The 25,598-nt window shown below is 47.1% G+C and overlaps 1 protein-coding gene across 5 annotated transcripts; it reads right to left on the minus strand.

Moving 5' to 3' along the window:
• Positions 1–5,816: 5,816 nt before the first annotated feature.
• Positions 5,817–25,338, minus strand: LDLRAD1 (low density lipoprotein receptor class A domain containing 1). 5 transcript variants are annotated; one of them, XR_010750260.1, is made up of 8 exons: positions 25,257–25,338; positions 24,816–24,873; positions 21,736–21,864; positions 18,537–18,674; positions 16,029–16,157; positions 14,378–14,594; positions 6,574–9,941; positions 5,817–6,505 (listed from the first exon to the last, which is right to left on the minus strand). XR_010750260.1 is itself a non-coding variant. In XM_066376353.1 (6 exons), exons 1-6 carry the CDS (start codon positions 25,275–25,277, stop codon positions 14,446–14,448), a joined length of 621 nt encoding a protein of 206 aa, XP_066232450.1. In that variant the 5' UTR covers positions 25,278–25,338; the 3' UTR covers positions 11,257–14,445. The 5 variants fall into 5 exon arrangements, 4 of the variants coding, with proteins under 4 accessions (XP_066232450.1, XP_066232448.1, XP_066232451.1 ...); XM_066376353.1 differs by lacking the exons at positions 5,817–6,505; positions 6,574–9,941 and having other exon boundaries at positions 11,257–14,594; positions 21,736–21,861; XM_066376351.1 differs by lacking the exons at positions 5,817–6,505; positions 6,574–9,941 and having other exon boundaries at positions 11,257–14,594.
• Positions 25,339–25,598: the final 260 nt, after the last annotated feature.

A 25,598-nucleotide genomic window follows, 5' to 3' on the forward strand; every position in this document is an offset into this window, starting at 1 on the left:
TCTGAAATAACAAGGCAGCTTAGCATGATTTGTTACTACACCAAATTTAGCCCGGCCAGTTATGCAGTTGTGCACACACACTCACCATATTGAATGCCTCCTGTGTCATGCCCTGTCCTCCATGGAAGAAAGGTATTAGCCCCAATTTAGAGTTAGGAAATCTCAGTCTCAAGTGAGTTGTTCAAGGACACAGTTTATAAATAGCAGAACCAGAATGTGTACTCCATTCTGTCCATTTCTAAAGCCCACTCTTGCAATGCCTTTTAAATAATAGTTGCCATTTATTAAAATCTAAACTATTATGTCTGTGAAGTAAAACACCAGGAATCTTCATAGCAGTTCTACAAAGTATTATCACTTCTGTTTGAAGATAAACCTAAGACCAATGACTTGCCTTGAACCAGTGGCTCTCCAGCTTTATTGTGCATGTAAATCACCTGGCTTCTTGTTAAAATGCAGATTCCAATTCAGTAGATCTGGAGTGGGATCTGAGATTCAGCATTTGTATCAAGTTTCCAGATGGTGCCAGTGCTTCTAGTTTGCGGACTACACTTTGAATAGCAGGGCTCTAAACCTTCCCTAATACGGTAGCCCCTAGTCATTTATGGCCATTGAACACTTGAAGTGTGGCTAGTCCAAATTGAGATGTGTAGTAAAATATACATTGGACATCAGACATCAAAGTATTGATTACATGTTAAGATGGTAATTTGGGGGTTAAAAATAACAATTTCACCTGTTTTTATTTTTCTAATGTGTCTACTAAAAAACAAGGCTTGCATTTGTGATTTGCATTATATTTCCACTGAACAGTGCTGCTCTAGACTGTATTCTATCCTTAACAGGTAGCTTAAAGCAAGACCTCTTGCCAGGTAAAGGGAAGAGAAAATACCTTAAGGAATTAAGAAAATTGATGTGACAGGTTTGACACTTGGAAATGCTCTGGAGTTTAACCAGGATTTAAAAGGTAGATGTGGGGCCCTGGCCGGTTGGCTCAGTGGTTGGCTCAGTGGTAGAGCATGGGCCTGGTGTGCAGGAGTCCCGGGTTTGATGCCTGGCCAGGGCACACAGAGAGGTGCCCATCTGCTTCTCCTCCCCTCCCCCTCTCCTTCCTCTCTGTCTCTCTCTTCCCCTCCCACAGCCAAGGCTCCATTGGAGCAAAGTTGGCCCGGGCGCTGGGGATGGCTCCATGGCCTCTGCCTCAGGCGCTAGAATGGCTCTGGATGCAACAGAGCGACACCCCAGATGGGCAGAGCATCGCCCCCTGATGGGCATGCCGGGTGGATCCCGGTCAGGCGCATATGGGAGTCTGTCTGACTGCCTCCCTGTTTCCAACTTCAGAAAAATACAATAAATAAATAAATAAATAAATAAATAAATAAATAAAAGGTAGATGTTAGATCTGATATGTATTGGCTATTTAGTGCTAGGCAAGGTGCTAGCCTGTTGCACAGGATTATATCAAAAGCTATGATTTGTGAAATTTATAAAATGAAAAAGGCAGTGTAGATTGTTTTCTTTGTAGAAGTAAAATTGAGTTTTAATATGTCATTTGGGGCCTTGGCCAGTTGGCTCAGTGAATAGTGTTGGCCTGGTGTATGGACATCCCAGGTTCAATTCCAGGTCAGGGCACACAGGAGAAGTGACCATCTTCTCTCCCTCTCCCCCTTCTCTCCCTCTTCCCTTCCTGCAGCCAGTGGCTCAGTTGGTTCAAGAGTCAGCTCCAGGAGCTGAGGATAGCTCGTTGGTCCTACCTTCGGCCTCAGGTGCTAAATAGCTTGGTTGATTTCCAGCTTTGGGCCCAGATGGGTTGCCAGATGGATCCCAGTCAGGGCACATGGGGAATCTGTCTATCTCCCCTCCTCTCACTTAAAAAAAAATTCTACACCTGGCCTGTGGTGGCACAATGGATAGAGCATCGACCTGGAACACTGAGGTCACTGGTTCAAAACTCTGCATTTGCCTGGTCAAGGTACATAAAACAAGCGCCTGACCAGGTGGTGGCGGAGTGGATAGAGCATCTGACTGGGATGTGGAGGACCCAGGTTCAAGACTCCGAGGTTGCCAGCTTGAACGCGGGCTCATGGGGCTTGAGCAAAGCTCACCAGCTTGGACCCAAGGTTACTGGCTTGAGCAAGGGGTCACTCATTCTGCTGTAGCCCCCGGGTCAAGGCACATATGAGAAAGCAATCAATGAACAACTAAGGTATTGCAACGAAAAACTGATGATTGATGCTTCTCATCTCTCTCTGTTCCTGTCTGTCTGTCCCTGTCTATCCCTCTCTCTGACTCTCTCTGTCTCTGTAAAAAAAAAAAAAGTACATACAACAGCAAGCAATGAGCAACTAAAGTGAAGCAACTATGAGTTGATCCTTCTTGCTCCCCTTCCTCCTCTCTCTTTAAAATCAATAAATAAAACCTTAAAATAATTATGCCACATAATGCTCATGTGGTTAGGAGCAGAAAGGGATAGTATAGCTTAACAAGATAGCACACCTAGCAAATGTTGTATCTCTTGGAATGGAAAAACTGGATTAGGATTTAAATCAGTGATTCCCAGAATTTTCCAATGATCTCTCAGGGAACTTGTAAAAAATGTGCAGATACCTACCCCCAACCCCTCCATTCTGATTCTGGAGAGCTGTTTGGCCTCAGAAACCTGGATTCCCCTCAAGCAAAACCCCTGTATGCCCCCACCTCCACCCCCAAGAATCTGATGAGGCAGATCCCAGGACCCCTCTGAGAGTCTGGATGAAGATGCTATGATGGAATGAGAATGACAAGCGTTCTCCAAGTCAAGGATTCTGGAAATCGCAGTCTGCTTTGCAGATGAGAAACTGCTTGGCTATGTGGAGCCCTTGCTGAAAGAGTCGGTGTAAATCTCAGACTGACTCTCAGGGCCAACATTTCTCCGTGGCACTGAGCAAGCTAAATGAGAATTTTACAGGCCTTGATCTAACTTCCACCACTGGCATCTTGGGAAAAGAGGAAGCTGAAGTCACTGCCTTAGATCTAGCCTATGAAATGAAATAGTAATGGTTGGGCCCTGCTTTCTCAGTGAATGAAATAGAACCAATCCCCAAGGATAGACCACCTCCCCTCACACCCCACCTCCAGCCTGGCTGGTTCTGGATGACTTCTGAGAAGGTATCTCCCTCTACCTTGTTCAAAGGATTCAGAAAGCAGCCAAGGTGGAGTGATGGAATCAGCTTCACTTTCCTGCCTGGAACAACCAAAAAGCATATGAAGACTGTCAGAAGCAATGGTTTTAAACACTGGACATCAAGCAATGAAAGACAGTGAGCCCTGAGAGAAAGAAACAAGGTGAGCCCTACAATTGCTCCAGCTTGCTGCCTGGAGAGAGTGTCCAAGCCACAGCACAGAGAAGGGTATCCAGGCAGACTCCAGGATTAAGGAGATGGGGTATAGAGTTTAGGAAAAGCAAAGCAGCGAGTACTCATAGAAAAGAGTGGTGGAGAGGAGAAAGAAGCTACAGACATGTAGGAATATGCTGTGAAGACTTGCAGAGTTAGAGTAAAGAATTAGAGACAGAGAGGCACCCTAGGGTGAAAGCCCTGAGCGGATGAGAGTCCAGGGGCCTCTCTGACCCGGACTGGAAATAGTGTGTACTGGAAACAGCAAAACAGTAGGATAAGATTCAGTAACAAATGTTTAGGCTCTCAGAACAGAGATTAGAAGTCAGTATGTTCCTTGCCCTTTACTTCACCCCCTGAGAACTTCTGTTGTCTGTTTCCTTGAGTTATTTATACTGGCTAATAAATATCTAAGTTTGGGGACAAGGCTTCAGTTCTTCGGTCTGCTGACTGGGGCTGTTGCTGCCCTTGCCCCCTCAGAGCATTTCATCTGGTCTCTGAGTAGTTCATTGTCACCGTGACACAGACACAGAGAGCTTCAGAGATATGTAGAGAGTGCCCCTCAAGTATTCAACACATGCATGTGAGGAAACTGCCCAAGTCCAGGGAAAGAACCACCCAACAGGATTAGAGGAAACAGTTCTTGATGGCCACACAGGGCTAGGAAAAACTGGTGTGGCTAAATTAATATCAAAGAGATTTCAGAGCAACTACTATTACCAGAGATAAAAATCAATACCTAATGATAAATGGGTCAGTTCATCAAGAAGATATAACAATCCTAAACATATATGCACCTAAAAGCACAGTTTTAAAATATATGAATCAAAACCTTTGTCAGAAGAAACATTTGACAAAATTCACTGTCTTGTTCCCGATATAAATTTTCAGTAAACTAGGAACAGAAGAAAATTTCCTCAGCCTGATGAAGCTCATGCCCAAACCCTACAGCTAACATGGTCAATGATGAAAGACTAAATGCCCTCTCCTCTAGCTCAGGAATGTATGAGTCAGGTAAGGCAAGTGTCAGCTCTTACCACTTCTATTCAACATTGTAAATAGCCACTGAAATAAGACAAAGAAGAATTAAAAGACATCACATTGGAAACAAAGAAATAAGACTGCATTTACTCATAGGCTTTATAATTACCTACATAGAAAATCTGATGGAATTTACCAAAAAAAAATCTACTAGAATTAATATGTGAGTTTAGCAACTTTGTATGATACATGATCGATATACAAATATTAACTTTTTATATCTAAAAATTAAAATTTAAAAATACCACTTACCATCAAAAAATATGAAATACTTAGAGATAAATCAGACAAAGGAATTATAAACTTGTACACTGAAAACTAGAAAATATTACTGAGAAAAATTAGAAAACAAATTAAAGGAGAGATATAATGTAATCATGGGAGAGATGACTCAACAATGTTACGATGGCAATTCTCCCCAAATGTAATCTGTAGTTTCAATGCAATCCCAATCAAAATTCCTACAGACCTTGCAGAATTTAGCAAACTGAGTCTAAAATTCATATGGAAATACAAAGGATCTAGACTAGCTAAAACAGCTTTGAAAAAGAAAAAGTAGGACCAACACTACATGATTTTAAGATTTATTATAAAGGGACAGGAATCAAGACACTGTGGTATTGACATCAAGACAGACAAATAGATCAATGGAACAACTAGATCACAAGTAAATGGATAACTGATATTTTACAAAGTTGCAAAGTCAGTTAAATAGAGAAAGGAACAACTGATTTCATGTGCAAAAAACACAATAACAAAATCGAATTTTGAAGACCTAATCATAAAACCTAAAACTAAAAGGCTAATTTTTGTGACTTTGGGTTAAGCAGTGATTTTTTAAACACAAAAAATACAAAAACATGATTCATAAAAGAAAAATATTGATCAATTGTATTTTATCAAAATCAAAAACTTCTTAAGACACTGTTAAAAGATGAAGAGGCGCCTGACCAGGTGGTGGCACAGTGGATAGAGCGTCGGACTGGGATGCGAAGGACTCAGGTTCAAGACCCCGAGGTCATTGGCTTGAGCGTGGGCTCATCTGGTTTGAGCAGAGCTCACCAGCTTAGACCCAAGGTCGCTGGCTTGAGCAAGGGGTTACTTGGTCTGCTGTAGCCCCCCGGTCAAGGCACATATGAGAAAGCAATCAATGAACAACTAAGGTGTCACAATGAAAAACTAATGATTGATGCTTCTCATCCCTCTCTGTTCCTGTCTGTCTGTCCCTATTTATCCCTCTCTCTGACTCTCTCTCTGTCTCAGTAAAAAAAAAAAAAAAAAAAAAAAGAAGAGGCAATCCACAGATTGGGAGAAATATTTGCAAATCATGTTATCTGATAAAGGATATGTATTCATAATATATAAAGAACTCTCAAAACTCAGTAATGAAAAAATAAGCAATCTTATCAATGGGCAAAAGATTTGAATAAATCCTTTACCGATGAAGATAAATGGGTAGTAATAGAGCACATGAAAAGATGCTCAGTATCATTAGTCACTACAAAAAGCAAAGTAAAATCACAATGAGATGCTAGCACACACCTATTAGAATAGCTAAAATTAAAATGGCTGAACAGACCAAGTCTTGAAAAGCATATAGAACAACTGGAACTTTCAGATTCTGATGGCAGGAATGTAAAGTGATACAACCACGTGGAAAATAGGTGGTTTCATGAAAAGTTAAACTATTAACTTTTCTTAATTTGGGTTAAGCAGTGACTTGGTGCTTAAGATTTAAATAAAGCTTGGTGCTCCCGCTATTAAATCCACCTCTGTATACATACATCTACCACATCCAATAGTCTATACTCCCCCATGATAAATCAAAGCATACATGCATATAAAAGCTTATAAATGTTTATAGCAGTTTTATTTGTAATAATAAATACTGAGAATAACCCAAAATCCATTAATGAATGGAAAGTGAAGAATGCATTTCTTCAACCTGGAATGCACAAATGATGATATATCCATATGACAGAATACTACTCAGAAATAAAAAGAATGACTATTGGGTATGTTACAGCACAGATAAATCTCCTAGCAGTTACTCTGAGTGAAAGAAGCCAGACAGATAAAAAGAGTATATACTATATATATATATATATATGTATATATGTATATATGTATATATATATGTATATATATGTATATATACATATATATATGATTCTATTTATATAACATTCTTTAAAAGCACAAGCTAATTTATACTGACAGAAAATAAATCAGTGGTTGCCTGTGTATGGCCTTGAGGATGGAAGTGGGTGAGAGCCAAGGGTTATGAAGGATACAAGGACATTTGAGAGTGATGGATGTAGTCATTATCTTAGTTGTGATAGTTTCATGAGTATAAGCATGTGTGCAAATTTATGAAAGTATACATTTTAACTCTGTGTAGCTTTCTGTGTGTCAATTATACTTCAATCAAGCTATTTTAAAAAACTAATTGAACCATATGATTAAGATCTGTGCATTTCATTGTATGTAAATTATATCTCAATTAAAACATTTTTAAAGTTTTATTTTTAAATTAAATTTATTGGGGCGACATTGACTAGTAAGATTATATAGGCTTCAAGCAGTGGTGAGATTCATCTGATTGCCAGTGTCCCCAAAGGAATAGAAAAATCTGTTCTTTAAGTCCCAAGTGTGTGACAGACAGACTATGTGACCCTGGCTGTTCTGAGCCTCAGTTTCCTGAGCTGTGAAATGGGATAATGCTTAGCATGCTGAGTTCCGTGGGGGCCCAACAAATGTGAATGCCTTTTCCTTTCTTGAAGCCAAGGTTCCAGCTCCACAGAAAGTGGTGGGATTCAGCTGTTTGTACTGGTTCAGCAGAACCAATACCTAATTTTTTGTTGAGTTCGGCAAACCAGTTGTTAAAATGGCACTTGTAATCAGCGTTCTCTCTAAGGTGGGCGCCTGGGCAGCTGCCCAGTGTGGAAATCACAAATTTACATTCCTTACTCTTTTTAACCTCCATCTGCACAACAGTGTATTCTAAATGCCTGTAATAATGTCCATTCTGTCCACAGGAGAGAAAAATTTGATGGAACTGTGCTTGTAATATTTATTTATTCATTTCATAAAATTCATTATGCTTTGATGAAATACTACATTTTAATTCCCTGACGTTTGTTACTTCAGTAAACAAACATATAACATAAAGAGAAAAAGTGCCGAACAACCAGGGGGTGACAAGCTGCCACTGGAAATAAATAACAGTTTTTTTCCGGTATTATTTAATATTTTTAATTAATATTTTAAAACTTATAACATAATCTAGTTTTGTGTACCTCTTTTATTCTTATTTAAGTGTTAAATGCATGAAATAATAAACTACCTTTTGGTATATCTTTTTTTATATTTAAAATGATCATTAGGGCAGAGACCAGTTGTTAAATTATTTGAATCCCACCACAGGCTTCAGGTATACATTTATTATACATAATCTGTACATTGCATTGTGTGCCCACCACTCAAAGTCAAATCATCTTTTGTCACCATATATTTAGCTCCCTTTACCCCTTATACCTCCTACCCTCTGATAACCACCATATTGTAGCCTATGTCTATAAGTTTCAGTTTTATATCTCACATAAGAGTGAAATCATATGGTTCTTAGCTTTTTCTGACTGATTTACTTTGCTTAGCATAATATTCTCAAGGTCTATCCATGTTGTTGCAAATGGCAATATTTCACTTTTTCTTATGGCTGAGTAGTATTCCATTGTATATATGTACCACATCTTCTTTTTTTTTGTATTTTTCTGAAGTTGGAAATGGGGAGGCAGTCAGACAGACTCCCACATGCGCCCAACCGGCATGCCAACCAGGGGGCGATGCTCTGCCCATCTGGGGCATTGCTCTGTTGTGATCAGAGCCTTCTAGTGCTTGAGGCAGAGGCCACAGAGCCAACCTCAGCGCCTGGGCCAACCCCGCTCCAATGGAGCCTTGGCTGTGGGAGGGGAAGAGAGAGACAGAGAGGAAGGAGAGGGGGAGGGGAGAAGCAGATGGGCGCTTCTCCTGTGTGCCCTGGCCGGGAATCGAACCCGGGACTCCTGCACGCCAGGCCAATGCTCTACCACTGAGCCATCTGGCCAGGGCTTGTACCACATCTTCTTTATCCAACCCTCTATCAAGGGACACTTCTGTTGTCTCCATGTCTTGGCCACTGTGAAAAATGCTGCAGTGAACATAGGGGCGCATATATCTTTGTGAATAAATATTTTCACATTTTTGGGGTAGATGCCCAGTAGAGGGGTTGTTGGGTCATACGGTAACTCTATTCTTAATGTTTTGAGGAACCTTCATACTGTTTTCCATAGTGGCTGTACCAACTCACATTCCCACCAGCAGTGAATGAGGGTTCCTTTTTTCCACAGCCTCTCCAACACTTGTTATTACCTGTCTTGTAGATTATAGCCCTTCTATTGTGAGGTGGTATCTCATTGAAGTTTTGATTTGAAAACTATTTTTTGTTGTTGTTTTCCTGAAGTTGGAAACGGGGAGGCAGTCAAACAGACTCCCGCATGCGCCCAACCGGAATCCACCCGGCATGCCCACCAGGGGGCGATGCTCTGCCCATCTGGGGCGTCGCTCTGCCGCAATCACAGCAATTCTAGTGCCTGAGGCAGAGGCCACAGAGCCATCCTCAGCACCCGGGCAAACTGCTCCAATGGAGCCCCGGCTGCGGGAGGGGAAGAGAGAGACAGAGAGGAAGGAGAGGGGGAAGGGTGGAGAAGCAGATGGGCGCTTCTCCTGTGTGCCCTGGCCGGGAATCGAACCCAGGACTCCTGCACGCCAGGCCAACGCTCTACTACTGAGCCAACGGGCCAGGGCTGAAAACTATTTTTTAAGGGCTCATTGTAATCACTTCTACCTTGACTTGGGTGGCCCTCAGAATCCCAGTGGCAGCCACTAGGCAGTGCTACTTTGGGCTGATCCATTCTTTCCCTGAGAAGCTGTATCCTCTTGTCAAAAGCCCGACTGGGTTCTGAGTTCCTCACCAGCTTTGATGTCTGTAGTTCAATGAGTCTTAAGATGAACTGAGAGTTCCAGGCAAACAGCAACGGCAGAAGGTTAAATCAGACTAGATTTCCAGTCCAAACCTTGGGGTGAAGAGTAAGCTACTTTAAATTCCATCCATCTATCCCTGTGTGTTTGCACAGCAAAGAGCCTGATGCACTTAAAGTACTGATCTTGGAGCTGGGTCCAGGGATGCTGGGAGATGACAAATATTGATGCTGGCTGCTTGGGCTTTCCCTGCAGTCTGGGGCCGTATATCCCCTGCTCTGATGGTGAGAACCAGGGGAGGGCCCTGGCTGGCCATACTGGACACTGTGGCTTCTGGCCCCGGCTTACAGAGTGCTGTTTGGAGGTTGCTAGGGCATCTGCTTCTTTCTGAAAGGAAGAGCCAGTAAATAAGAAAAGAACAAATGCTGTTCCGCTAGCAGCAGCCACCTCCTGTTTCCAGGCTGCCGCTCCCTGGCTTGGGCTCCAGTTTTCCTCTTCTAGGGAGTCCTGGCAGAGAGAGAGTGAGACGTTAAGGAGGGGTACGGTGGGCTCTGGATTTGGGCCTAGCAAGGTTTGATCCTGGTTAAGTCCTTTAAAAGCTGTGTGATCTTAAGCAAACAGATTCATGCCTCTGTAAAGTGAGCATAAAACCAGACCAGGTTCCTGTAATAGTTGTGAGGATTAGAGAAAATGAGAAGAGATAAGATATACAAAAGTTTGCAGTAGTGCTTGGCGTGCACTGACTGCTCGCTAAATATTGGCTGTTAAGACTCATTAATCCCCTAACATAGCAGTTAGCACTCCCCTTTCTTCTGCTTGAAGCTTTACTGTTTCCAAGTGGCATTCACATTCTACATCTCACTTTTCCTTCTCCACAAGCCAGCAAGATAGTCTGGCCATGACATTCTTGTTCCTAATGTGCAGAGGGAGCCTTCTTTGCAGTCCCTCCTCAGAAGGAGAAATCCAGTGTGTCCTTCTTGCTGAACTCCTCTGCCAGCTCCCCACAGCCTTGAGTCAAGTTCACTCCCTGCCGCCCAGAATCTGAGGCTCTTCCTCACACTCCAGCCGTGGGGAACCGCTTCACACTCCTCAGTCAGGACTGCCCTGTCCCTGCTTCCCACCTGGCTCTCTCACATCCCTGCTCAGGCATCATCACCACAGGAAGCTTCTAGACCTCATGAGACATAGCATAAAACAGTAAACTAGCCTGGCTAAGCGCCCAGACAACTGGCTTTGTGCCTCATCAGTCATAGACCCTGCAACCAGCTGCCTGGCCTGAGTCTCATGTAAAAACAGTTCCTCCCTCAGAGGGTTATAGCAAGAATGAGAGTTAAAGCTCTTACTTAGCAGTGTCTGGTCCACGGTAAGTGCCCAGCAAACGCTAATGCATGCTCCTAGAAATGCTAACGCGGCCCTGGCCGGTTGGCTCAGCGGTAGAGCGTCAGCCTGGCATGCGGGGGACCCGGGTTCGATTCCCGGCCAGGGCACATAGGAGAAGCGCCCATTTGCTTCTCCACCCCCCACCCCCTCCTTCCTCTCTGTCTCTCTCTTCCCCTCCCGCAGCCAAGGCTCCATTGGAGCAAACATGGCCCGGGGCGCTGGGGATGGCTCCTTGGCCTCTGCCCCAGGCGCTAGAGTGGCTCTGGTCGCAGCAGAGGGACGCCCCGGAGGGGCAGAGCGTCGCCCCCTGGTGGGCGTGCCGGGTGGATCCCGGTCGGGCGCATGCGGGAGTCTGTCTGACTGTCTCTCCCTGTTTCCAGCTTCGGAAAAATAAAAATAATAATAATAAAAAAAAAGAAATGCTAATGCATGCTCCTAGAAACCTGGCTTTTATATTTGTGATCACTTGAATCTTGAGAGTATCATGCTAAATGGAATAAATGAGATGGAAAAGGACAAGAACCATATGATTCCACTCATGCGGGATATAAAACAGAAAGCAAAGAACAAACAAACTCATAGATACTGACAACAGTATGGTGGTTACCAGAGGAAAGGGGGGTGGAGGGAAGGATGAAAAGGGTTAAAGGGGTCAAATATATGGTGACAGAAGAAGACTAGACTCTGGGTTTTGAGCACACAATGCAGCACTAATGTTGTATGATAGAACTGCACACCTGAAATGTATGCAATGTCATTACCCAATAAACTTAATTAAATTTAAGTTTAAGTGCTGCTGACACGCGGAGTGCACTTAGACAGGTCGGTCCCGGCCTTGGCGTCTCCATCCTAAAAAATGAAGCCCTGTACCCCCAGGGACCCCCGGATGGGCTTGGTTGCGAGGGGGGTGTGTTAAAATGATGTGCAACCATGATACTGGTGCCCCTGGGAGTCTTTCTGAGAAGAGCCACACGCCACTGAAGAAGCCTAGGGCTGGATGCCCACCAAGGTCCACCTACCTCTCTCGCACAGGGCCCAACCGCAGCACCACCAGCCCCTGCCGGGAACTGGGTGCTCTCCTGCCGCATGAAGCACCAAGGCTGACTGTTATGAGCAAACATAGGCTCATGTTCCCATGGTCTCGCCCCAGCGACCTTGTTTTCAACAACCGATGCTCAGGGCGCCAGGAGCCTGTTGGCATTTGAGTGCTGAAACAAGCTTCTTGTTCCCCAGGCACCAGCTCAACCCTCTCTTCCCTGGAGACTGGTATCCTGCTGGAGAGGCCATAGCCCAGGGTGGGAGGCCAGGGGCTCCCTCTCAGGACTCCCTCGTCTTCCTTCCTCTTCACCTCTTGACTCCCACTCACATAGGTTTCCTAAGACCCATGTGTTCTCCCAGGAAGTAGCGCTTGACCATCCCTTCCTCTCTGCCCACTTTGTCCCAGTCCTAACATCTCTTTCTTGGACTGTTGTAATGAAAGGTCACTATAGCTCCAAATGGTGCTGTTGCTTATCATGCCTTATCACCATTGTCCTTAGAATGAAGTGTGACATGCTGTGCCCTCTAGGACCATGTCCCCACTCATCTCCTCACCTCTTCCTGTCTCCCCTCTAACCCCACTGCTGTTTTGGCTGCCCTGACCTAATGGCATTCCCTGGCTGAACTGTACCATCTCACACGCCCATACCTTTGTTCACATGGCCCCTCAGCTGAGAATGCCCCTCACTGCCACCTGCACCACTGGAAGTTCTCATGCCCTGCAGAGCCAGCCCAAATGCCCCTCCTCTAAGAAAGAAGCTCCTCTGGATTGGTGTTCAGAACCCAGGATGCCCCAAGTGAGCCCGCAGCTCCTTGCTTGTGCTGCAGTCAGAGAGAAACTCAACTGAAGGTGCCAGAGCCCAGGGCTGACCATCCCTTGGGAAGGATCCCTGACATGCCCTGTCCAAGGAGCTGGTCCTTAGTGCCTCAGGGTCAGGAACATGACTGTGTCCTGGCTCCTGGAGGCCCCTCTTCAGTACGCCCAGTCTAGCATGTCCTGCTGTTCCTCCATCCTTCCATGGTGCGAAGTGCATCCTCCAAGGGACCCTGTGCTCCTGATGTGCAGGGACCCAGGTCTCTTCACTTCTGGGTACCCGGCACCCAGCTTGGCCCCAAGCAGGTGCGTAGAGACTCTTCAGTGAGTGATGAATGAACCAGAGCTCACCTGTCTCTCAGATGCTCAGTTTCAGTTCAAAACTCACATGGATATATAAAATTGATTTTATTAATTCCAAATGGGAATATGTCTGTCTCCTTTAACAGGAACCCTCTTGTTGGCCACATTTCAAGTCTCTCTTTCAGAAGAAGTGTGGATCACTTTATGACCCTCAAGCTAATTTTTTTTTTTAATTTTTTACAGAGACAGAGAATGAGTCAGTGAAAGGGATAGACAGGGACAGACAGACAGGAACAGAGAGAGGTGAGAAGGATCAATCATTAGTTTTTCATTGTGCGTTGCAACACCTTAGTTGTTCATTGATTGCTTTCTCATATGTGCCTTGACCATGGGCCTTCAGCAGACCGAGTAACCCCCTGCTGGAGCCAGTGACCTTGGGTTCAAGCTGGTGAGCTTTTGCTCAAACCAGATGAGCCCGCGCTCAAGCTGGCGAGCTCAGGGTCTTGAACCTGGGTCCTCTGCATCCCAGTCCAACGCTCTATCCACTGTGCCACCACCTGGTCAGGCCCTCAAGCTAAGCCAAGATATAATCCTATTGATAGCAGAAAAAGTTTCAGGTTTGGGACACCAGACTGTGTTTCAGTCCCCGTTCTAGCACGGACTTTGCTATATGATATGGGGAAAGTAATTTCTGCCTCTGGGCCTTGGTTTCCTCATCTCTTTAATGGGAGCATCCATCCTTGTTTGTGTGTTGTGAAGCTAGGATGGGATGCAGAGAAAAGCTCATTCACTCAGGCTCTGGGATCAAAATACAATCCCTACTACAAGAAACCTGGGCTGTTTGGCCACTGGTCACAGGGTGGAGGGTGGGGAGTGTTAGGCTGGAGAATGGGGTGGACAGAGGGGAGATCTTTCTACAGACCATCTACTCTATAGCTCAGAGCCTCCTGGATGGCGTTTCATTGGCAAGATGACAAAGCCCTGTCTCAGGTGCAATTTCATGTGATCAGTCAGTAGGATTACTGAGATGAGAAAAATGCTGAGGCTGTAGCCAAGCCCAGCAATATCTGCCGTGTGTACCAAAGGGACAGGAAGTGGCATGCACTCTACATAAGGCCTAGATTCCTCAGTTTGATGTTTGAGCCGCAGACTTATCTTTTCTATAAGGTCAGGATCTGCAAATCTGTCTTGGAGCAGAGGAGCAGATTTCCTCTGTGTGGGTCCAGAAGCAGGCCTAAAATCATGGAAGCAGATTCCCCTCATCTTTGTTAGGAGCTGCCTAACACGATAGTGAGCTCCCTGTCACTGGAGGCATTCAAAGAGAGGCTGGACATCTTGAAAGCAGGAGAGACAAGTCTTATTCAGAGGCAACAGTGCATAGATTGCACTAGTTGATCTTGAAGTCTACCTCCTGCCCTCGTGTTCTTGGACTTGACACTCATGTGAAGGATTACTGGTGCCACCCAGTCGGCCCACTTAGGGTCCAGGACAGGAGTACTCGTCAGACCAGTCAGAGCAGTGCTGCACATGGTCCCGGCAGAGGCTCCTCGGGATACAGCCACAATACTTGAAGACAGTGGAGGGGCAGCGCCACCACCCAGGGCCGCAGGGTGGGCATTCAGTCACTGGAGGGACAAGAGCCAACAGAAGAGCAGCTGTAGTGTCCTGCCAGGTGCAGGGCACGTCCCAGCTCTGGCACACCTGCCATAGCTTCCCAGAGCCCCATCCCATCTGACATGGGTTGACTGTATTCCTTATTTCCCTGGGGGAGAGAGAAACTAGATCCCAATTCATGGGCTGTGTGACCTCAAGCAAGTCTCTTACTCTGTCTAAGCCTCGGTTCCCTCATCTTCTCGAGGTTGTTATTAAAGAATAGTGCCCCAGCCCATCCTCTCTCCCTCACCTTGACTCAGCCCCACCACCCACTTAGAACTCCCTGTGGGTGCCTAATGACTTCCTTTGCCCTGTGCCCAGCGCCACCAGCATTCTTCCCTGCACACCCAACCTGTTGAAACCCTGCCCAATCTCTAAGGACTACTTGAATACTGCCTCTTCTGAGAAGTCTCCCTTGATTCTAACACTCTCTCTTCCCAAGAAAAACCTCCCCATGTCCTCATCACTTCCTTTTGGCATCAGCATGATGTGAGTCCTGTGGCTAGGACACATGTTTGACTCCTTACTGTCCTCTAACACAGTGGTCCCCAACCTTTTTTGGGCCACGGACCAGTTTAATGTCAGAAAATATTTTCATGGACCTGCCTTTTGGGTGGGACGGATAAATGTATCACGTGACCGAGACAAGCATCAAGAGTGAGTCTTAGATGGATATAACAAAGGGAATCTGGTCATTTTTAAAAAATAAAACATTGTTCAGACTTAAATATAAATAAAACGGAAATAATGTAAGTTATTTATTCTTTCTCTGCGGACCTGTACCAAATGGCCCACGGACCGGTACCAGTCCGTGGCCTGGGGGTTGGGGACCACTGCTCTAGCAGACCCTGGGACAGCCCCAGCCCCAGTGTTCAGACCATGTTTGTTGATTAAACCCTGAGGAAGAGAATGCAAAGAAATCAGGGCAGTTAAAAGACACCAGATGCGGGAAAAAAAAAAAAAAAAAAAGACACCAGATGCGGAGTCAGGAGACCTGGACTTAGGGAGGGTGCACCAAGCTCCCTTCCTATCATTTGTTATATTAAGTCCCTTCTGCTCTCTGGCATTAGTTTACCTTTATATAAATTGGGGCCAGTGACTCCTGCCCTGCTTTCCTCACAAGGTTGTAGGGAGGTGCAGAGGAGATGAGGGAAACTCAAGTTCAAACTCTAGGTGGGCTACAGACATCTTGCACGATCACCCTCTGAGCCCCAGCTTCCTCCTCTGTGTCCTTGAAAGTGAGTTCCCCACCACTAAACCTCCAGAAGGAGCCACGTGAGGGCATCCACTGGAGGCATCCAGGCAGGGATGCAAGGAGGGGGTGCAGGGGGCACCTCAGAGGTTCCTGGTCAAGCTCTGGTCACTGCCTGACCACCTGCCCCAGCCCACCCTGTGCCGATTCCCACCTGGGCTCCGTTCATCCGAGCAGTCCCCGCAGTTGTTGGTTCCATCGCACTTTTGGTCTGAGTAGATCCAGGAGGCTGGGTCTCCACAGTGGGCCACAAGGAATTTGGGGAGACTCTGGGGCACATCTCCTACAGATGAGGCAGGAGGAAGTCTACATCTGGCCACAGCTTTCTTTCTCAGGGCTGTCTGAAGGTGGATTGTCCTAGCCACCTTGGCAGCTGCTAAACTTGGGGTCACTGTGTATCCATCCCAGGAAGGGCATGAGGAGGAGATCTCCCAGGGAGGAGATCGAGTCAAAAGGAGAGAAATGTTTTTTTTCCTGTACATCCAACAAGATGCCCAGAGAGCTGCTTCCTGCTTCCTCATTCTCTGCTCAGCTTCTGTGCACCCCCACCCTACACCACTGCCTGCACTTTCCCCCCTCCAGAAATGTCCCCCTTGGCACCAATCCAAAATCAGTGTACTGCAAGACCAGGTTCAAGTTCCGACATCTCCAGGAAGCCTTCTACAACTGGAACATAACAAGAATAAATGTGAAGTCTTGCACTTGGGTCCCAGAACTCAGAGGACGTGAGTTCACATACCCTGAGAGAGGGAGTCAGAATACCTTTCTTGAAAGTGGGTTCTGCGTTAGGCAGCAGAGTGACAAGTCTACCAAAAATTAACACAAACTCAGGCCACATTAATAGAAATGTAACTCAGATCTGAGAGGGGGAAAGCCCTTGTTACTTGGACGAACCAAAGCTGGTCAGAAGTGTTACGAATGCTTCTAGAGGCTGTCCAGGGAGGCAAACATAGGCAGCTGGTATGTGTTCTGTGGGATGCTGGTGGAAATTGAACACAAGGGAGATGTCTGGAATTTTAGAATGTGGCCCAGGGAAAGGGACACTTATGTGGGGCAAAAAAGCAGTCTTCAACTTCATGCAATGCCATCATCATGGAGACAGATTAAAATGTGGTTTGTTGGGGGCAGGGATTGATGAGAGGGCAGAGTTGGAACCAATCAAGGATGCTAGTGGGAGACATTCTCATGGAAAAACCATGCAGAGTTGGAACCAATCAAGGATGCTAGTGGGAGACATTCTCATGGAAAAACCATGCAATGATGAGAGTTGCTGCCTCAAGTTGTAGTGAGCTCCCCATCCCAGGAGTATACAAGTGGAAGTTAGGTGGCCTCTCTTGGGTTTGTTATAGAGGGGATTTGGGCATGAGCTGGCATATGGACTAGATGATTTTAAGATCTCTTCTAGTCTTGAAGGTTTAATGATATAAAGGCACTCCCCTCATTATCTCCCCTATTCCACCCACTTTAACCAAGCTCTCTCCCTCCTTCCTGGAAAGTGTCCTGGCTCCTCTCTCCTGAGAATTTTCAGGTCTTTAAGATCTGGGACAAGATCATCCCATTCATCCATTTACTTACTCATTCCATCATTTATTCAGCAAATTATTCTGAATACCCCTCTGTGTCATGCCCTGTGCTAGACACTGGGGTCCCCAAGGTCAAGCAGACCAGGCCTGCCCCAGAGGAGTTTACAGTCTGATGGCCATGGCAAATATGCCAATCAAAGAGTGACAACCAACGTGACTAGGGCTGGGACACAGGGGATCACAAAGGCTGTGGGAGCCCAAAGGAGGTAACTTAAACTGATCTAAGAGTCAGGGAAAGGCCTTGGCTGATTGGTTCAGTGGATTAAGTGTTGACCCAGCATGTGGAAGTCCTAGGTTTGATTCCCAGTCAGGGCACACAGGAGAAGTGACCATCTGCTTCTTCACCCCTCCCCCTCCCTCTTCTCTCTCTCTCTTCTCCTCCCACAGCTATGGCTCAATTGATTCAAGTACCTTGGCCCCGGATGCTGAGGATGGCTCTGTGGAACCTTTGCCTCAGGCACTGAAAATAGCTCAGTTGCAAGCATGGTCCCCATATGAGCAGAGCATCAGCCCCAGACGAGTCTCCAGGTAAATCCTGGTTGGGGTACATGCAGAGGTCTGTCTCTCTATCTTTAATCCTCTCACTTAAAAAAAGAGAAGAGTCAGACCTGTGATGGCACAGTGGATAAAGCGTCAACCTGGAAATGCTGAGGTCGCTGGTTCGAAACCCTGGGCTTGCCTGGTTAAGGCACATATGGGAGTTGATGCTTCTTGCTCCTTCCCCTTTCTCTCTCTCTCTCTCTCCCCTCTCTATAATGAATAAATAAATAAAAAGAGAAGAGTCAGGGAAAGCTTCCTGGTGGAGATAACACTTGAGCTCTGCCATGAAGTTTGAATACAGGTTCTCTGGGCATGATGCACAGAATGATGGCATTCCATAAATATGTGTGCAGGTGGGGACAGGTGTTTCTGGCTGAGGGCACCATATAAGCAAAGGGCTGAGGACACAAAAGTGCCTGGTAATTTCAAGAATGATCGAGCTTCATTTCGGCTGCAGGGTACTTAGAGTTGGGGGGGAAACCCTCAAAGGGCCCTGGCAGGCCCCTCTAGAGCCAGGGAAGGACTGAGAAGGTACTCACGGCACAAAGCCTCATCCTCGTCATCGCCATGGGGACAGGTGCGGACGCCATCACAGACCCCACTGGCCGAGATGCAGCTCCTTCGATCATGGCACAGGAAGCCGGTCCTGTTTGTCAGAGTCACACAGGCCTGGGCCCCTGATTGGGCAGGGGGAGGCCCGGAGGGTCAAGGGTGGTGCTCACAAGAGCATCACCAGGTTCCCATACCTGAGGCCCACCCTGAGCTGGACTGAGGGACTGAAGAGTGAGGAGGGTACTGAGCTTAGTACTGGAGGCCAAAGTCCCAGCTCTACTACTTGACAGCTGAGTGACCTTGGGCAAGCGAATGTACCTCTCTGAGCCTCAGATCTCTTGTCTGCAAAATGAGGATCATAATGCACACCCATAGCATGGTTGGGGAGATTTATATAACACCAGAACACAGAATGTGCAGAGTGAGTCATGGCTCCCTCCTTCACTGAGATCTTCCTGATGGTCTCACAGGAGGCTCCTGCGGACAGGGCTTAGTCAGTGAAATGGTTTTAATGGTGGTGCTCCTGGCACTGGGTTGGGTTATCAGAAACAGTATATTGGGCCTGGGCTGGGGACCGTTATGCCATCATTCCTTATATCTGGGCACAACTTCATGGTTACAATGCACTTTCACATTTTTATTCTATTGCCTCCCTAAACCCCTTTGAAGCATTATCATTAGCACCATTTTATAGATGAGAAAAGGAGGGCTCAGAGAGGTGTAACAGCCCAGTCGCACAGCAAATAACCCAGGCCTGCTGACTCAGCTCTTTCCCAAGGCGGGGCTGCCTTCCCCGTGTCCAGGGATGGGGGCCACCATCTAACATGTCTGTCTTTCTGAGAGTCTTCCCTCCCATCCATTGAGGGGGGCACCCACCCCCAGAGCTGCCCCAAAGAATTAAAGGAGAGAAACTGTCAGATAAGTTGAGAGGTCACCGTGGCTTACAAGCAGTGCATGTGCATGCGCACACATGCATGCAGACTGGAGATGACCGTAGGTTTGTGCTTGTGTGTTTGAGCACATGGGAAACATGTTTTAGCTCCCAGAACTGCCTCAGCTAGTGAAAGGGGGACTGACTCTGAGAAACTCTCACATTGTCACACACACATACACACAATGCACATGCACACAGATATGCACACACAAGTACACAGACATGTAGGCACATACAGAGACACATGCATAACAGACACATAAACACAGACACACAGCCATGGTTGGGTAGCTCACTTGGTTAGAACATTGTCCCAACATGTTGCAAGGTCAATTCCTGGTCAGGACACATAAAAGAATCAACCAACGATGGCATGAATGAGTGGAACAACAAATTGATGCTTCTTTTTTTTTTTTTTTTAATAGTTTTTTTTTTTTTTTTAATTTTATTTATTTATTTATTTATTTTTACAGAGGCAGAGATAGACAGGGACAGACAGACAGGAATGGAGAGAGATGAGAAGCATCAATCATTAGTTTTTCGTTTCGACTTCTTAGTTGTTCATTGATTGCTTTCTCATATGTGCCTTGACCATGGGCCTTCAGCAGACTGAGTAACCCCTTGCTGGAGTCAGCGACCTTGGGTCCAAGCTGGTGAGCTTTGCTCAAACCAGATGAGCCAGCGCTTAAGCTGGTGACCTCAGGGTCTCGAACCTGGGTCCTTCCGCATCCCAGTCCGACACTCTATCCACTGCACCACCACCTGGTCAGGCTGATGCTTCTTTCTCTCTTTCTTTCTCTCTGTCTCTCTCCCTTACTCTCTCTAAAAATCAATAAATAGGCCCTGGCCGGTTGGCTCAGTGGTAGAGCGTCGGCCTGGCGTGCGGAAGTCCTGGGTTCGATTCCTGGCCAGGGCACGCAGGAGAGGCGCCCATCTGCTTCTCCACCCCTCCCCCTCTCCTTTCTCTCTGTCTCTCTCTTCCCCTCCCGCAGCCAAGGCTCCACTGGAGCAAAAGATGGCCCGGGCGCTGGGGATGGCTCCTTGGCCTCCGCCCCAGGCGCTAGAGTGGCTCTGATAGCGACAGAGCGACGCCCGGATGGGCAGAGCATCACCCCCTGGTGGGCGTGCCGGGTGGATCCCAGTCGGGCGCAAGCGGGAGTCTGACTGCCTCCCCGTTTCCAGCTTTGGAAAAATACAAATAAATAAATAAATAAATAAAATAAAAAATCAATCAATAAAAAAAAAAAGACACATGTGTGTACATACAAGCACGTGAGTGCAACTCCTTATGTGTGCACATCTGCCCTAAGTGCCTGTATTTCTGCATAGGCAGGCATGTAGACAACTGTGAATTTAGCCTCCCTCATCTTGTCCCCTTACACCCTCCAGCCACCATTTGTCAGAAAAGTAGAGGCTGTGACACTCTACACTCAGTTCAAACCCTTTCCTATGGCTCTCTGGATGGTGTGCTCCCTCCTCCGTGCAGCCTTTGAGGCCCTAGGCATCTGGCCTGCCCGCTGCTCCAGCCCTCTGTATCCACTGGCCTTGCAGTCTCTCCTCCTCATGATTCCTCCCACCCCAGGGGCTCTGCACATGCTGTTCCCTGTGCCTAGGATGCTTTTCCTATCATCACCTTCACTAAACAATTCCCATTTCCCACATGCCTCAGCTCTCTTCTATTTCTCAAGGTGTCCATGCTGATTCCCAGATGGGTCAGAGGCCCTATTCCAGACTCCCAGAGCCCCGTTAACCTTGTCTTAATGTGCTTATTTGATTAATGCCTTATGTCTCTCTCCAAATTGTTAGCTCCGTGAGGGCAGAGACCATGTTGGGGTGCACCACTGAAGCTTGAGCCACAGTGAAGTATCAGACACACTCTTATCTTGTATGATGGAGACAGACACACAGGCAGATGGCACCACTCAGGACAGCCAGGCTAGGAGAAAAGGAAGTCAGGAGGTTGTCGGGGCTGAGGCAAGTCTCCTAACCCAGCCTGGAGATTAAGGCAGGCTTCCTGGAGGAGGTGGATCATCTAAGCTGAGTTCTCTGAACATCTCAGGTTACAGATGTGTAAATGGAGGCTCAGAGACACATTAATGTCAGTGTGTGTGCCTGAGTCTGTGCACGTACCTTAAGGAATTGTCCAAAAGTCACTTCGTGGAGAAGCCAGGTAGGGTCAGGTTCCCCCCATTTTTCTGCACCCTCCATTCCCTCCCAGCGAGTCTGACCCATCCTCTCTTGCCCACCCTGACCTGGAGTACGTGGTGGGGGTCCAAGGATGGTGACCACGGCGATCAGGGCTGCAAGAGTTGCCAGCAGGAGCAGCACAAAGATGGAAAGGCAGGCCCCTCGGCGAGAGCAGCATAGGGGGCTGCAGCCTGCTGTGTGGAGCAGAAAACCAGTGGTGGAGCAGCCAGCACTGGGGCCCAGGGACCCCCTCCGCCCACCTTCCTATAAGTGACTTGTCCCCATGTGGGGATTTGTTTGGGGGCCAAATAGGTTCCCTGGAGGAGGAGTTTCTTAAGCCCATCATGATGCTGTCAGTTCTGACTGTGGGCTTACTGCCACCAAGCACCAGTCCCTGGCCCCTAGTTCTGTAGTTGGTGAATGGTAAGTTGAGCTGAGTGGCCCAGGTTTCTGCTCCACTGCCCTTACCCTCCTGTCCTTCCACAAGGCCATCTCTTCAGAAGGCAGGGGGAGAGGGACACCTGCTTTTCAAACCCCTATCATGGGGCAGAAACTACAGCAGGCCCTTCATAGCCATTATTTTATTTTTCAAAGTAACACTTTATAGATGAGGAAACAGGCTCAGAGAAGACAAGGTCAGACCTCATGAAGAGCTGGGATGTGAGTTCACACCTATTTGCCGCCAAAACCAGAACACTTTCCACGGTGCCAACTGATTGTCCATTTTGCAGCCCTCCAGGAGGCTGGTTGAAATCCCAGCTCCCCCACTTCCCAGCTGGGCCCCTCTGAGACTGTCACTTTGCTTTTCTGTGCCTGTTTCCTGATGTGGAAAATGAAGGTCATAATACCTACCATAGGGTTGTCGAGAGAATTAAGCTACTTAATATATTAAAACAGTGCTTTAATATAGTAAAGGTTTTAGCTATTGTTAATGTTTACTGAGCATTTACTATGTACCTGGCTGTATCGTAAGCCCTGTGAAAATAATGGTAATTGGAAACATCCTGCTCCTTTAATTTACTTTGTTCTGTTAATTTTTTTTTTTTTTAACAGAGACAGAGAGTCAGAGTGAGGAATAGTTAGGAACAGACAGACAGGAAAGGAGAGAGATGAGAAGCATCAATCATTAGTTTTTCATTGCGACACCTTAGTTGTTCATTGATTGCTTTCTCGTATGTGCCTTGACCATGGGGCTACAGCAGACCGAGCAACGCCTTACTCGAGCCAGCGACCTTGGGTCCAAGCTGGTGAGCTTTTGCTCAAACCAGATGAGCCCACGCTCAAGCTGGTGACCTCGGGGTCTCGAACCTGGGTCCTCCACATCCCAGTCCGACGCTCTATCCACTGCGCCACGGCCTGGTCAAGCTGTTCCTTTCATTTTTGCTTGCTTGTGAAGTAATAAAAAAAAAAAGAAAGCTTTATTGAGAACCTACTAGGTGTCCTGCTCTGTAGAGAACACAAAAGCACTCATAGCTCAATCACTGCCAGCTGAAAGTTTATAATTTCACTTAAAATGCAATTCATGGGCAGGTTAAAAGGAGAGTATGGGTACAACTGCTGCGCTCTGGGTCCCAGTTATTTCAGAGAAAGAAGCAGAATGGGTCTGATACATCTGTGTCCCCAGGTTCCAGCAAAAAGGCAGGCACATAGTAGATGCTTTGTGAATACTCTGACCCCACAGCTCCAGGAGAGAAGGAAAGACCCCAATTCAGGTCAGTTCAGGTCACATCCATCCAATCCACTCATATTTGTGAAGCTGCCTATTCTGCTCACCTGCTAGTCAGCTCTGTCCCTGTGTAGGTCACAGAGCCAGGTAGTAAGTGTGGTTAAGAAAGTGTGAGCAAAGTGTCACAGGTGCTCGAAGGAGGGTGGGATTTCGCCTGGCAGGTGAGGTGAGGGTACAAGGAGAGGACATTCCAGATAGAAAGCTTAGGAGGATCAAGTCCTGGTGGGTGGTGTGTGGGGGACAGCCAGTGGCCCAGTGTGACTGAAGCTGAGATTCATGTGTGGTTGGGAAAGGAGAGGATAGTAGGAGATGCAGCATAAAGCTAAAACTGATAACCTCTACAAGCCCTAGTTGTGGTTTCCTTGTTGTCGGCAAACACAGGTAAACTCAGGTAACCAGGGAGACAAGACAGTGTGAGGCTGAGCAAGAGCGTCCTGGTCAACCAAGCAGCCACTCCTCAAATATTTGTACAGCACAGGCCATGGACAAGACGGGGTCACAGGAGAGACTTGGGCAGAACTGAGGCCCACGCCCAGATGAAGATGCTGCTCTCCAAAGCTGGAAAGCCCTCAGGTGCCAATCCTTCCTCTGGACAGATGTGGAAAAGAAGCCATTTGTTTTACAACAGTGCCCATCATGAGCCAGGACTTGGAAATAAACATTAATATGAAGCAACAAAGGTACCAGAGCTTTGCAAACACAGGGACCCCAATTCGAATTTGAACCCTCTCTCCCACCTTCCAGCTGCGTGGGATCCCAGCTTGGCCAAGTGATTCAACCTCTCTTAGCCTCAACTTCCTTATCTGTTATTGCCCCATAACAGGAAGGGGGGGGTGTCTCAGAGCTGTCCTAAGAATTTAAGAGACCATGCAGTGTCAGGCACATAATAGGGCCTTGATCTCTTATAGCCATATTTAGTATCTACCTCTCTGGGTCTGCTTCCTCATTGATCAAATATGGGTCAAGACAGAGCAAATGTAGATGCTCAATAAATGAACTAGTCGCACAAGTCAGTGGCACATAGTAGGTTCTGAGTAAGTGTATGACCCTGCCAACTTTATCCCTCAGTGGTAAACTGAGTTGCCCAGGTCACCCACTGGGTCAAGTATTTGACTCCAGAGCTCTTTCCTGTATAGGGTGCAGGTGGACTCTATATGTGGTGTAGTGTCTGTGAGGTAGGCAATATAAAGTAGGTGCTCAGCAAATGCTTGTGCAGAAGAAAGATGAATAACTCCATTAAGTAGGTTATCAGCCTAGCTGGCCAGGAACTTGGCAGTGAAGTTGGGAGGGAGCAGAGGTCTGAGGGACAGTTGGAGCCTAGGGTGTCCTCTCTGAGCCTCTGTAGCAATGGCCCAACCTCAGGGAACCCTACCTGAGAGAGGGCCTCAGGGCACTGGCCCTAGGCCCTCCATCCTTTACCTTCTTCTCCAGGGAGGACTTTGGTTCCAGCAGCAGCATTGCCATTGCCATCCGCCTGCTTGAGACAGAGTGAGGTATGGGCTCAGTCCAGCCTTGTAGAGCCACAAAAAAGCATTTTTCACAAAAGTCACTGAGAGCCTTAGATAGAACCACTAGCCACTCACAAAAGAACTCATCATTACCGCTTCACATTTCCACACCTTTGCCTATACTGTGCCCTTTGCTTGGAATGCCTTTGCTTCCACTGTTCACTTGGTAAACACTGATCCTTCAAAGCATCTCAGATGGCTCCTTCTCAGAGGCTTTCCCTGATGCCCCCTCCCATCATGTGGATGCGTCCCTCCCCACCCTGTCCAGAGCAGAGGGACCCTGAGCGACCTCAACATCTCCCCTTTACTGCCCACTCCTGCCCCAGGTCGGCTCCCCCAGGGCAGATCCTACCTGAGGGAAGATCTTGTTCATGTCTCCAGTTCCAAACACTCAGCCCCAGCTCCAGTCTCTGGGCACTGGGGTGGGTGCATAGAACTCAGCGCAGGTCCCCTGCCTTGTCACCAGGGGCAGCCTAGCCGCACCCTTGTGGGCCGTGCCTCCTCAGGTTGCCTCCCAGGTGGAGGGGAGGGCGGGAGGGCCCTCCTCCTGCCCAGCCTTTCCCCACTCTGTGGTCTGAGGCAATGCTCTAGGGTTGTTAAAATCCTCATCCCCATTTGACAAAGAGCCTGAGGTGCAGAGACAAGGCCCTCGAGTCACCCAGTATAAGGTAGGGCTGCAGATTTGAATGCAGAA

The sequence above is a fragment of the Saccopteryx leptura genome, chromosome 3 (assembly GCF_036850995.1).
Source record: "Saccopteryx leptura isolate mSacLep1 chromosome 3, mSacLep1_pri_phased_curated, whole genome shotgun sequence".
NCBI lineage: Eukaryota > Metazoa > Chordata > Mammalia > Chiroptera > Emballonuridae > Saccopteryx > Saccopteryx leptura.